This window comes from Ptychodera flava, chromosome 14 (assembly GCF_041260155.1).
Source record: "Ptychodera flava strain L36383 chromosome 14, AS_Pfla_20210202, whole genome shotgun sequence".
Lineage (NCBI taxonomy): Eukaryota > Metazoa > Hemichordata > Enteropneusta > Ptychoderidae > Ptychodera > Ptychodera flava.
In genome coordinates, this window is record NC_091941.1 from 40,692,691 (window position 1) to 40,707,820 (window position 15,130).

Consider the following 15,130-nt stretch of genomic DNA (forward strand, 5'->3'; position numbering starts at 1 on the left):
AAATCCTAACGGAAGCTCTGATATATCACAAGTTACTCAGTTTAGATTTTGTCTTCAAATATTTTTTACTTTTTCAGATGATGACTTTATTGATATTGGAATAAAACAAAGCCCCCCTCCCCCCCCCATGGTAAAGATGATTTGAGCCATCAAAACACATGAAAATTCATGCCATACATTTAACTATAAATGTTTTACATTTAAGTTATATACCATTTAAGAACATATCATATTTAGTTTTCTTGGAAGATTGCAATATTCTGTGTTCTTGATTTTCAGATCCATGTTTGTATATTGCACGTTTCGCACACAAATTGGAATTTCAAGAGAAAACACATGAAGTATCAATGACTGCATTACGGTTAGTGTCAAGAATGAAGAGAGATTGGATGCACATGGGAAGAAGGCCATCAGGGTTGTGTGGAGCAGGTAATTATATGCCTTTATTTGTGCACTCCTAGATAATAAAACTTGGATGTATAAATTTATAGAAAGTTCTGATGCTATGTGTGTACCTTCAGTGTTCAGTTTTATGAACCGACACTCAATCCAAATGCCAATTCCCTGATATGCTGTAGAGACAAAGTAATAATGCACTTACCATCATCTCAAATATTGTGGTTACTTGAGTCAACAAACAGTTGTGATTAATATATTTGTAAGTGATGTGTTGAATCAAATACTGAAACTGAGCAAATGTTGGACTCGGAGAACCTGGTAATGCCAGACAGAGGAATAGAAGTCTGCTGTAGTGAACATATCATTTCATTTCAAACCAGATTAAAAGCACTAAAAAATATCATAAATCATTATAAAATGACGTTTTACTCAAAGAACTCATTCATTTCCAAGAAGTAGCAGAGATCATAGTGGAGAGGAGGTATTGTTGCGAATCAGACAATGCCAAAGCGTATAATGTAGCAAGGTAAACATATAAATCTCAGCATTTTGTGAATAACTGATTATAATAAACCTTTTAAAGTCATATTAAACAAGCAAAGTAAAAAATATAGTGTTTTAAAAATGATCAATGTGTACATTGGGTTGAGCAATAATTTGCTTGCTAGTTTGCGTGGTTGTTATTCAAAACAAGCTGATTAAGTAAGGTTTATCTGATATTTTTCAAAGGTTAAAAAGCATCCAATGACACCTCATGTAATTGGACTAGACATCACTGTACTCAATATCCACAGATTCCTTGATACAGAAACTTATTGAAAGATAAATCTGTAGAGACAGGGTTATGGAAGCTGATGTATGGTGGTCGGCAATGCAATGACATGTTTTCATTACTTTTGTCTTTTGAGTCATAATACGGCTGTGTGGACTTTTCCAAGAATAGCTAAATGGCAATACAGAATGACATAGCACACCAATTACAGATGCAATATAACATGTAATTATTGTTTTCAAAAGTTTCTTGTTTCCTTTTTATTTCAGCTTTGCTTGTTGCAGCACGTCTTCATGATTTTAACAGGACACAAAAAGAGATCATTAGAGTGGTCAAAGTTTGTGATGCAACATTGAGGAAAAGGTATTTATAAAAAAATTATGCAAAGATAATTGACATTTGATGAGACAGACTTGTAGCCACACTCTGAAGACAGGACAAATGATCAAAACTTTTCACACAATTTAATGATGTTAGCTCCCCTTCTGCATCAAAAGATGAAAAAGGCTGAATCATTCTGAAAGAGAACCCTAAGATATGACAGGCCACCAGTTTGCATGTTCTGACCACAGATTTTTGTTGAAGAGCAGCATGAATGTAGTTTGATGACAGAAGAAGTATGGCCTATAATGGTATTTTACTATTAGTTCCCATTTTAATATTTATACCAGTATAGCACTTAGAGGTGTCACATATGAGTTGTATGTATGACTAACCACAACTTAAACTTGAGAACCAACACATGTATAACTATACCGTATTCGTCCGACTATAAGCCCCGGTTCGGCAACACTGAATGGTGGTAAAACTAGGGGAGGAGCTTATACAACCCCATGTTATCTGCCATTGATGCTTAATTTATGCTAATTTTATGCATGATTTTTTGAACACCACTCGACCATTCTATCGCTTTCAAAATCGACTTAAACATCCAAAGAAATTGATTACACAATCTCTAAATACAGAAGTGACATTTTGGTGAAATGTCAGCGTCGAAAAAAACCCAAACTTGAAACAAAGACGTCATGTATGCTGCTGATCAACAGTAATGTGAACAGGCATGCATTGCCTACACGGAAAGGCAACTCAATATTCCAGTATCAAACTGTCTGCATCTTTTGTAAACAACAACATAGCAGTGAAAATTGTAATAGTCACCAGGAAAAGTCTTCACAAATGAAAGGATAATTGCTTCAAACAAAAGAAACTGCATGTTTAGAGGATGAAAACATCGCGTTCGTGAATGAAATAAACAATGGCAGACGTGAATGAGACTATTCTATTTAGGCGACGGGGTGAGCAGGGTCAAAGAATCAAGAAAGTACTGGAAAGACGTGTCACTTTCCTTACGATGCTGTTAAGGGAACTCCAGTTTCCCATTGTTTTAACATTTTTAATAGTTTCTTTATTATCTTAAAGTAATGTTACCAAGTTTCATGATCAAATATCCTCTCTTAACCTTTCTGTCTTTGAGTTACACTAGGGTAGGAGCTTATACAAGGATGTAATGCATTTTCAAAAATCCTCTGAAATCAGTAGGGGGCTTATACACAAGCAGGGGCTTATACCAGGACGAGTACGGTAGTACCATACTTAGTGTGAAGATATATACTGACATATATTTAGTTATGTTCAAGTGAATGTGTTAATTACAAAATATGCAAATGACTTGAGAAATTTGAATATGGTCGAAATTCAAAAAATCCAGAACTACCAATCTACTTGCTAGATGATATTTGGTTTATTAGTATCTTAAGTAAATATGATGTTCATTTGTTAATGTTGCCTTGCAATACATGCTATATGCTATTTTTAGTGAAATTTTTCATTTTCCCTCTTCAGGTCAAAAACTTTCTTCTCAAAAACTCTTTGCCAGATTGTGTTGAAATTTGCTTTTCAGCTTACAAGGATGGTTATATACATGTGTTGAAAACACTGGTTATATATCTGGAAGGAAAAATTCTGTTGCAACGGCTTTGATGGAAAATTACATCAATCTGTGTTGTTTGGTTTACTCTTCAAAACTGTGAACTCATTGTGTGTTTTCTTGTAGAGCTTTCACTTTCTGCAGTACAATGGCACTTTCCAATTCAGTGTCTTTTATATTTTAAAGTGAACGTGAAAAAAAACTTTACATATGCTGATCTGGATCAATACGTACAAGGATGAGAAAGACACTTATTTCATATTTCGGACTATTATTAGTGTTAGAATTCTCATAGAAATCAACTGGTATATTTGCATACCTCATTTCATCTAGATTAACTGAATTTGAAGAAACACCATCAAGTCAACTTACAATTGATGAATTCCAGAAGATTGACTTAGAAGAAGAACAAGATCCCCCTTCATTTACACAGTCTAGAAGAAAAGCAAAACTGGCTCAGGTAGATGGTAATTCAAATACACTTTGAAATTTTGAGGCTGATGTGCAGCATTTTGGAAGCTTGTAGCGTATGAGTTGGCTGAATATGATTCACTTATTCCTCAATCATTTCAAAACAGCCAATCAACTACGACCTTCCATACTGCTGCACACGTTTGGTCCATTCAGACAAAGTTCAAGAGAACTAACTAATTGATAGGGTTCCATTCGTACGTCTGTCTGTTCATTCCTTTTGTCCATCCATCCATCCCCACCCATGCCTACACCATCAATCTGTGCTTCAATCCATCCCTAGTCATCACTCACACATGCTCAGACTGATTTCATTCAAACTTAGTTCATGCACAATGTACTAACAGATGTATAAGTATGTCAATTGATTTTGTAATATGATTCTTTATTATAGCTGACAGGTGGCAATTTTGTTATGATTTTTCTAAATATATATAAACTGAAGCCAGAAAACTTTCATGTAGTGTTCAATGACATTGCAGATACTTGCTTCTCCTTTAGCAAACGGGATTAATGTTAACATATAAAAATAACAGAGTGAAATAGATACAAGAGAGACACACAACCATTTCTGGGCCATATTCTTACAAATACCATATGCGTTTTATAGTTTGTAGTGTTCTGAAGTAAAGGTGGTTTGCTTCGTCTTACAGCTTGAAGAAATGAACAAACTTCCTGAACTTGAAGAAGAAGTTTCATCAGTGCAAGCAGAAATTGAAAAAGCACTCTGTAAGAAGTCAAGCAAAGGTATGTAGTAAGGAAGTTGAAAACACTGGGATCCAGTGGAGTGTAAATTGAATTGCAGAGATGACAAGTGTGGCTAATTCTAGTCTCCACAATGAAGTAACAGTTGAAGATCACATAGGAATCTTCATCTTGACAACAAGAAGAAAATCTTTGCATAGGAAAATGAAATTTCATCGTCCTGCTGTCAAACATATCAGCTAAAAAACAAATAAGGTCAATCAAAGTAACTCTGAGCCGTGTACTCCATCACCTCTGCGTCATTCTGTAAGAGATATTTACCATTACACCGTAGTCGTATGCTATAGAAGAGTTGAGCATAAATTGTTACATAGGAGAGAGTAAGACCTACACCATGGGTATTGGAAGAGAGAGTTGCACATAAATGTTGACTGTTAGAGAAAAAGACATTACCATAAAACTTGGTATTGAACAAAAATTACATGTAACAAAATGTTCTATCTATTTACAGATAACCCTGAAATCCCTTCAGTGTCTTCAGCAAATGAAACCCAAGAATTGCAGGAAGCCCAGAAATTCATAGATGGTGAAATTCTGCAAGAGAACACACAGAGTGACTCTTCTGTGTCTTTATTGAATATCAAGAGCAATCCTGATAACAGTTCAAAGACTTTAGCAGCTGAAAGTGATACAAACACTGCCAAAACTGTATCAGACAGTAAACATAATACTGAGCAAATGAAAGACCCAGATTTAGAATTTTTGATAGATGGAACCTTTGAGAATACGTATTTTTCTGGTCCTAGACCATCAGCTTTTAGTCTTGGATTGAAAGAAACCATTGAGCAATGCATGATGTTACCTGAAGACAAGCGTAAGTTTTTAATTTTCTTGGTTTGAAAATGTTTCAATACCTTACAATCTTACAAGCAACTTTCATAAATGCAAGCGATAGCGACAGCAGTGTGTTGTGAATATACGGCTAGTTTTCAATCGGGTTCGAACCCACAACATACAGCATCAGTCGCCTAGCGGAGAGGCAGCAGACAGAACCGCACGGCTAAATCCCCACTCTCAAAAAGAGCGGTTCAATAGCCGGCTAAGTTGTTACATTTTTCTGACTGCGAACGCTCCCATATATGCATATTTATATATGCAAATGGGAGGTATTCGTATAAGGTGGAAAAATGGCGTCTGTGTGTATGTATGTAAGTATGTATGTATGTCTGTTAGTCCGTCCGGATCAAAAACTCCTAAACCGTAGCTTCTACTGTCCTAGTATTTGGTGTACAGGTGCACCAAGGGGTGGAGATGTGAATTTGTTCAAATGAACATGTCAGTGCCAAAAATATGCAAATGAGGGGAAAAAAGGAAAAATCCTACAAATGGCTAAAACTCAGTAAGCATTGGTCAGATTTGGTTGAAACTGGGTATGCAGATTTCTTTAGGTATTCTAAATTATGTGTGCAAAAATTGGGATGAATTTGCATGTTTGTATTTTTAGGGTATTTTTTCTATTTTTAGTCAAAAAATCTTGTTCTCTGAAATCGCTCGTCTGAATGCTATGAAACCTAATATTCATGTTCCTCAAATGACCTCAGTCATGCTTATACAAATTGTATTGATATTGTCATATTTGTAATTTTGGGGCAATTTTCCCAATTTTTGATAAAAAATTTTTTAATCCAAAAACTGCTGATTTGATAGCTTTGATACATGTATTTGGTATACAGGTATTTAAGATTAATCTTAATATAATGTATTGAAGGTATATTGAAACTGGCAATTTTTTTTTTTATTTTGGGGGCAATTTTTGCCTTTTTTGGTCAAAAAATTTTTCTCCAAAAACTTCTGATCTGGTAGCTTTGATATCTAGTGTACAGGTTCCTAGGGTTTATGTTGATTAGATATATTTAAAATTAGGATGAAATCTGCAATTTTGTATTTTGGGGGCAATTTTTCTCAATTTTGGTCAAAAATTTGTTTCTCAAAATTTACCAGTCTGATTGCTTTGATATTTAGTAAACGTTCTTAGGGTTTTTGTTAATAAGATATATTGAAATTAAGTTGAAATCCGGAATTTTGAATTTTTGGACAACTTTGCGAACTTTCAGTTTTACTGGGATATCTTTCATTTTGTATTTTTAAGATTTTTTTTGGTAATTTTATACCTACTGGAACTAAGAGTATATAATGTGGTGATTTAGTAAGCATTTGATAAGTAAACTGTATTGGTGTTGAAATGCAGTAAAAAATTCTGGCAGATTTTGAAAAAATTCCAAACAAATGCCAATAAAAAAATTCAGCCAGAGAAGGTTTGACAAAATAGAAAAGGTGAGAAAGTGGGGAAAAAAGAATGTACAATGGATCGGATAAAAAAGATAATGTACCTCATCGATCTTCCAGACACCATCCCTTATCAAATGGTCCATCCCGATGTATTTTTGTGCACAATTAACCATGCAGTGTATTTTAGTTTACAATGTAAGATGTCAAGTTAGGTAAGGATTTGAAAGGAATAGTCAAGTTCACCACAGTTTAACTTTATCTCTTGTGTCATCATCCTTGTGTAATTGGTTTGTAAGTTGTTCCAGATGTGGATGTACCAGCTGTTCTGGAAGAAAACAATGTTTATTTTTTCCTGTAGGGTTTCTGAGTTGATGATTGTATGTTGAAATTTCTCCATGTATCTGGTGTATGGGCAAAGTGTAAACATTGGTTGCATCTCATGTATTTCAGTCTATGTCAAATATTGTAAATGAAAAATCAAGAACAGTTTACTGTGTGCTTGTAAAAGATAACATATTTGTCAATACATAAACTGCCTTGCAGATTGATTGTCTTAAAAATTATCACAGAAGTAGAAAAGGAAAAGAAACTAATCAAATTGCTGTAACATATTCACTCTCAGTGCCTGTATAGGCCTATACTTAACTATTTTATCATTACATTCAGCTGTTTGTTATATCTTTATCACTCTCCATGGGCCAAGGCATACTTGGGGTCAATGTCATCACTCTGTGCCAGTCTGTGTATGTCAGTCTGTCTGTATATGTATGTCCATGTTTCATACAATTGTTGACTTGTTTTGATAACTATATGGGAGCGAACAGTGATGTTGTCACATTTTTCTGACTGCGATCGCTCCACACGTTGTAGAGTTCGTGAAGCACTCACGCACGTACGCTCACTATCACACATCGCATACACAAACTTTATCAAAGCGAAGCAATGAATACAACACTATATGTTGCTTGAAGAGTTGATTTTTGCCTAGTCATTTCCGACAAATGTTTGTGTATTTCTTAATATATTATAATAGTTTACTGAAATTCTGGTATCAAATGTTCAAAAAGTGATTTTTGATTGAGTGAAAGCTTGAATAAAATTTGTGTAATATCTCGGCTTTGAAATATGAATAATTACAGTGTACAATCATTCTGCATAGCTGATGTGTTTCTGTACACATTCACCAGTGCCTGTAAGACAACAATACAGATAGCATAACAATAAATGAAAATTTGAATGTGCCCTTTTAAAAAATTAAAAAGTGATCCAAGTCTTCCAAATTAGAAACAAATTAGAAAGGATGGTATACTTGCAAAATGACCTGAATGCCATACCCTGCAATACTGCTCTTCATAGTCACCATTTATGACCTCTACTTATTGAAAAACTGGTAATTGATGAATTTTTATCATTTTTCTCTTCAGCTCAGGAAGAAGAAAGTGGTGAACTTGATCTTACTGGCATTGATGATTCTGAGCTGGACAGGGTAGGTTAACATAACACCTTCCAGAAGAAATATAACTCCAAATAATGACATTATTTCTTGATTAGCACCATCATTGCCAGAAAAAGGTTTTTAAAGTCAATTCACTTTATACACTACCTGTGTTTTCTCCATTTTCTGCATCTTGCTGATCAAGATAGATATTTGCTGGAAAGCCTTCTCCATGAAGAAATTTTTCTAGCAGCTCTTTCATGTAATAGGCTTCCTTATCATATACTCATGCCCATATCACCCCCCTCATCCTGGTGACATTTACCATAAAATATCAGCCGCGATATTTCACGGTAAACGTCAAGATATGCACAATGAACGTCATCGGTTTTGGAGTTTCCCCGAACTATATTTCCAATTTGATGGTAAACAACATAAACAAACAAAACAACTGCCGCTGTCCGCCTGCAAAGCGATTTCACCAAAGTAAAAATTTGAAGGGCTTTGAGGAACACGGATATTTCGGGTTGCTAAATACGGGAATAATATGTTGAGTCTTTTAATGTTTTCCAATGGTTTTTCTGTTAAAAGTCCTTGTGTTTTTTTGGACAAGCTCTAGCAAACATTCTGCAGTTCGCACGGCACGGTCTACCTCCGAACAGGTAGCGAGCGCATGGCATGACAGCGATATCGTGCGTGCGACACCTGTTGACATGGCAACTTTCAGAGTAAACAAACAAAATGACGGCCCATCTCCGTGCCATACGATGATCGAGCGGGATCGAAATTAGGAGAGATTCAAAAACAAAGGACAGTTTTTGATGGGTTACAATTATAACAGCATATTGCACCTTAAAAGTCCCCTCTGTACGACAACTGTTGAATCCTGGTGTCTTTCCTCTTGAGATATGGAGGACTTGCACCGATGCCACGCATGATGTTGACTTCTTGGTTTAGTTTATAAATGAAACCAGTTCACACAAATATGTCGATATTTATGCGCAAGGCGTAATAAAGTAAAGCCTCACAATTTAAGGTTTTTCATAAGTATTAGTGAAATTCTAGGCATGGGTGTATGATAAATTGGTTATTACCCAATATCGCCTGTTCCTTACGCCGTATCAGCATTCGTGTCATTTGTGCTGCGTCAGACACTCGACTTTGTCTTGTGTCTGATGCAGCACAAATGACACTCATGCTGATATGACAAAGGAATAGGCAATATTGGGTAATAACCTCTAATTGTCCTTGATAGCCTTGTGTTCTATGTTATCAGTGCTACATTCAGCATTGCTCATTATCTTACACTGGTCATTTTTCCTTTTCTGGTGTCCATGGTCTGCCCCTCCATCACCTTTGCTGTCATTGAAAATGTCGATGAATTGTTGTTGGAGTAGGCAAGACTTGTGTAGATGATGAGGGCATTTGTAAACATTGATAAAAAAAGCAAACTTGGAAAGCAAACCATTTACACTGATGCTCACTTGCCTATGATAAGGTTTATAATTGCTTTGATCTCCAACATACTGAGTGAATTTCATTTAGCTTGGTTTTGATACATGAAAATTAGTACAACAAGTCAATTACAGAGTTTTTAATGTCCAAATAGTTGCTGTACCTTCTTTGTAAACATCAGTGTATATTCAGTTCATATTTGGGAGCATATACTCTTGAGAGTGTGAAAACAAAGAGGAGTGTGGGAATTTACAGACTTTGAAGAAATCTGATGTTTAATGAATATTGCTTTTTCTACAGTTTATTTTAAGTGATGAAGAAGTTAAGGTGAAAACTGAAATATGGACAAAAGAAAACGCAGAATACTTAAAGCTTCAAAAAGGTAAATATCAATTGTCATTAGTTGCTGACTAAATCAAAGACTACTACACAGATGGCAGGGTATATGAAATTGAATGAATGTGTATAATGATGCAACGAGTAGATTGTACATAGATGAATACTTAAAAAAAGGATGTGGATTTGGTTGTTCTTTGATAGATGATCATTATGCTTTTCTATCAAAGTTCATTGGTGTTGGAGTACAGGCTACAACATTTCTGTTCAGTGAAGAAATTTGCTGGCAGATAATTATAACAAAGATACTTGATTTTTTATTTTGTTATTGTAATTACAGAAAAGGAAGAAAAAGAAATTAGAGACAGAGAGTTGGGAATAACAAAACCTGAACCTAAGAAGGTTGGTGGATAATTTATTCTGTTATTGACTAGAACTCTCATCAAGTGCAAACTATATCTGTCTATAATGTCTCTTATGATCAGCAGAGAAATGTGTATTATAAAGCAACTACAAGTTTCGTGTTTAAGTCAAGCAGGAGATCCTTCTTTTTACTGGAACCAAATGAGTATATGACAAGTTGTACCGAGTAAATGAGATTCTGTTACAGCCACTGGCAGTAGTAGACATTCATGAAATCAGATCAAATTGTCCATGCCTCTGATACAAACACAGTTGGTTATACCAATGACAATATCCATCTGTGGAAAATGCAAATCAAATCAACAAAATTGCTGTAAATTTTAAAAGTCACAGAGAACAAAAACACATGGTTCCATGAGGTAAAATTTACAATCCATAGTTTAGTTTGTTGTTGAGTTAAAATAATCTGTTTTAATTGTTGAGTTTTGAAAACACTGAGTTTAATCAAAACTGGGTCCAATCCTGTAGAAGACTGAGTCCAATATTCCACTAACCAAGATACTTTAGAACCATGATGTAGCCCAATTCTTCATTCATATATTTTCATTGCAAAAAGTTTTAAAATTTTGTGCCAGATGCTGTTTTTTAGGGTGTATGAGTTTACATGATACACTCATTACCTAATTGCCACCAAACAGTAGGTAACATGACGTTCTTGGTGGATGTGTTGATTATCAGGATTTCTCTTCATTTATTGAACAGTCTTCATGTTGAATACTGTGTTTTTCCTGAACAGAAACGCAAGTACAAGAAGAAAGCAGCAATTCAGGCAAATACTGCTGGTGAAGCCATTGAAAAAATGCTTCAAGAAAAGAAAATATCAAGCAAAATTAACTATGATGTATTGCGAGATTTAAACAGGGAAGGTAGTAGTTCTAAGGATTCTAAAGAAGAGAATCTAACACAAGGAATTCAGCAGAGTGTCAAGCCTATCACTTTAACTTCTCTATTGAGCTCACAAAGGAATAAATCAAGGATTTCACATGAAAGTAAAATAAGATCTCAGACAACAAAGCAGAGTGAAGAGGTAAGACAATATATAGATTGTATATTTTATGTCCAATCTTGTCAATGGTACAATATGCTTATGTTTACTGTGATTATTTTAGGAATAAATCTGTACATTGTGTGCAACATGTAGAAGTCTGTTTAAAGGTTTTAATGAAGAGTAAGACTGAAATTTTTATTGCTTGTTTACTTTGACGAATAAAATGCTCAAAAAATATTTGCATTGGAATTTGAATTGAATGAATATTTGCAAAAGAAGTGATTTTGAGCAAAATATGCTGTGTTGGGTGCAGCGCCCCGTAAGTTTCTTTCAAAAGTTTTGGCCGTGTAAATAAGTGTACTGCCTACCTTGCAGTTTGATGGTTTTTGGGTGCTTACAAAGAAAATGGTATCAGTACTACTGGTATATCCCTCAACATTATGTTTCTGGTGTACTGTATGTGGGAAGTCAGCTCAAACTCAATGTATGATTAAAATCACACCATAGGACAATGGTTATAGAAATATTTGAAATTGATGCAGCCTCATACTTTGCATCAATGAAATAAAATATTCTAGTTTGAATACAAGCCACATAAAATGATTATGACTTAGAGAACTACATGTATACACAACATGTTGCTAGGAAATTGCGATTCAAGTACAAGCAGTAGCATTATACTAGTACTCTGACTATGCATGAAGAGTCTCTGAAACTGAACTTGGCACAAGTCACATCTATCAATGTCCATGATGCTTGTCTTCTCAAACTATGCATAAAGTAGCACAACCCGATGTAATAACATTTCATCTATTGATTTCTAAATCTGTTAATTTAGACATTGTTGACAGTTGCAGTTACAGTGTATAGTAATCTGTAACTATAATGTTATTTGATTCATAAGGCTGGGACAGCAAAGCGAGCTCGTTTGGATTCTGAATCAGCACCCAGTGCTATCAGAGTTGAAGATGTAGTCATTGAAAGTGGTCCAGTTGATTTTGAAGATACTAGGACAGTGGAGGATGAAGATGAATTAAACGCAGAATATTATGAAGAAGAAGAGCCTGTGAGTGCTGTACAATTAATGGCACATGCTGGTAAGATTCTTCAAGACTAAACTACAGTATTTTGCATACAATATTTATCCATGGTTTTATGTGTCGACCATAAGTGCATTCTTCTTTATGTATATCTACAAAGTTTTAGTGAATGCAGATTCTGACAAAATGCGAAACTTTCACTATCGCTAATGTCAGGGCTGTAGCAGTCTGTCCTTAGTTTGATTGCACTAGACAATTACTCTATGAAATGCTCTCTCTTGTAAGTGTCTGTCAATTCATGTGTAGAGAATTCCATACTAGCTGTATCCTTATAATTGTGTCATGATACTGCCAAGGCAATGTGGCTGCCTATTGCTCCAGAGACAATGCTGAATACACGTCATTCATTGAATAAAAGCAGACATTGTTAGAACAATATTAGACAGTGAAGACAGTAATTTGAAATCATTCAAGTGGAAAACAGTGATGATAATAACACACAGAATTGCACATTTACTCTCTCACTGAACTGGTTCAGCATTTTTATACAAATAACTACTGTACTTAGAATAGCTATATTCTCATCACACTTTATCTATCCACATTTCCTATCTACTTCATCTTCAACTCTTTTAGACAAGATATTGTATTTCCAGCCCCAACGTTTCATTATCATCAAAGTTACTAGCAAAGTAACAGATAAAAATGAAAGAAAACACTACAAAAGTGAAAATGCAAAATGACAATTCTCAAGGTGAAATATAATCTTGTGACTCACTGCAATGGGGAGAGATCTCTAAGTTGGAAATTTCTTATTAGCACATGGTGTTACTGAAAAACTTGACAAATGTAAGACAAACTTCAGTGTGCACATTGTTTTGTAATTCTCTGTGTTAGCTGACAGTCATATTTGTTTTGTAATTCTCTGTGTTAGCTGACAGTCATATTTGTCCAACTGGGTCAAATGATCTTTTTGCCACTGTGTGTAGATATCAGCAAATACATTATAGATTTGACTTTCCTTACCAAGTACTAGTATATAGAATTAAAAAGTGTAATGTTGGTACATCACAAAAATTGTGAACTAGTGTTTTATAAATATGTTTGTCATATTTTGATTGAAGTATTTGCTTATTCAACATTGACATCATCTCTTGCATATCGTTTGCTATTAAGCTCTTGATTAAATTCTAAATTCTCATTTTTACTTGATTATCATTCTATTGAGTTAGGCATGTTTGCTTGCCGCGCACTTGTGCAATACAAAATCATTCTGTTCATTAATTTGGATTTACTGGCATGTATTAACAGGTTTGGACCATTTTCAAGAGGATTATGATATAGACAAGCTGGTGTAATTGGATCATCTCATCTCAATGATGTCAACTTTCAGAAAAATGGCAGGAGATTTCCATGAAGGCATTCTTTCAGCACAGACAAATGGCAGGAGATTTCAATGAAGGCATTCTTTCAGCACAGACAAATGGCAAGAGATTTCCATGAAGGCATTCTTTCAGCATGGACAAACGGCAAGAGATTTCCATGAAGGCATTCTTTCAGCACGGACAAATGGCAAGAAATTTCCATGAAGGCATTCTTTCAGCACGGACAAATGGCAGGAGATTTCCATGAAGGCATTCTTTCAGCATGGACAAATGGCAAGAAATTTCCATGAAGGCATTCTTTCAGCATGGACAAATGGCAAGGAGATTTCCATGAAGGCATTCTTTCAGCATGGACAAATGGCAAGAAATTTCCATGAAGGCATTCTTTCAGCACGGACAAATGGCAGGAGATTTCCATGAAGGCATTCTTTCAGCATGGACAAATGGCAAGAGATTTCTATGAAGGCATACTTTCAGCACGGACAAATGGCAAGAGATTTCCATGAAGGCATTCTTTCAAGGTTTGACTAACAAGTGCAAGTGCTAGCAAAAAACAATCATGTACATTTCTCCATATTGATACATAGGGTCTGGCGAAAATGTCCATCCCAAGGGATGGAGCATGGGATAGGGATGTCTTTGTCTCAGCACAGGTTTCTAGTGGCTGTTGTTTATTTTATTCTAATATGTGGGACTATGATATTGCCAATAAAGAATTATACTACCAACCTTGGGTGTCTTCATCTACAAATCTTTATTGAAAATATCATTATAATCCAACGTATTTAAATAAAATAAATTACAGTAAGAAGAAACCTGTGCTGAGACAAAGACACACCTAACCCTGCCCCAACCCTTTGGGACAGACATTATCACCAGACCCTATGATTGAACTGCTGTCATAGATTTCATTCCAAAACTTCATATAGCTGTTTCAAAACCAAAAACATCCCCCCTGAAATGGGCTGTGCATGAGTTGTGTCAGCAATGGTGACTCAGTAATGTAACAAAGCTTGGAAATAGATCTGTTTCAGCTACTTACACCAACAAGGAAATTTTTATTTCTAGTATTTTGTACACATGGCTGTTATAGGGGCTAAACTTTCTACCATTGACAGTTCCTCAACTAACAAGACAGTTAAAAAATGTGCATGTGATTAACTAAGTCAAAAATATTTGCCAATTTTTATAGCCATGCATTTTCTTTCTTATCAAAAACAAAAAAATATCTTATATCTTAGGCCATTGGTAATCACCAAATACAGAACCCATATAAATTTTATTAGGCCCTGTAAAAAGGGAGATATTTTAGTAGGCCCTGAAACAATGGGAAGTATATTTAGTAGGTCCTGCAACAAAGAAGATATACCATATGAGGGCAATGGTAATCACCCAATACAGGACACCTGTAAATTTAGAAGGCCCTGCAACAAGTGAGATACACCATATTAGGGCATTTGTAATCACCCAATATAGGACCTAATTAAATATAGCAGGCACTGCAA

The 15,130-nt window shown here is 35.1% G+C and overlaps 1 protein-coding gene across 1 annotated transcript in view; it reads left to right on the forward strand.

Moving 5' to 3' along the window:
- LOC139150511 (transcription factor IIIB 90 kDa subunit-like) overlaps positions 1-13,984 on the forward strand; it is a 43,881-nt gene extending 29,897 nt beyond the window's left edge. Inside the window, 11 exon segments of the mRNA XM_070722930.1 lie at positions 280-429; positions 1,441-1,534; positions 3,432-3,558; positions 4,223-4,316; positions 4,786-5,148; positions 7,988-8,049; positions 9,754-9,835; positions 10,130-10,191; positions 10,949-11,239; positions 12,105-12,297; positions 13,552-13,984. Of these exon segments, the coding sequence (XP_070579031.1) occupies positions 280-429; positions 1,441-1,534; positions 3,432-3,558; positions 4,223-4,316; positions 4,786-5,148; positions 7,988-8,049; positions 9,754-9,835; positions 10,130-10,191; positions 10,949-11,239; positions 12,105-12,297; positions 13,552-13,598 (1,565 nt within the window). The 3' untranslated portion in view covers positions 13,599-13,984.
- Positions 13,985-15,130: the final 1,146 nt, after the last annotated feature.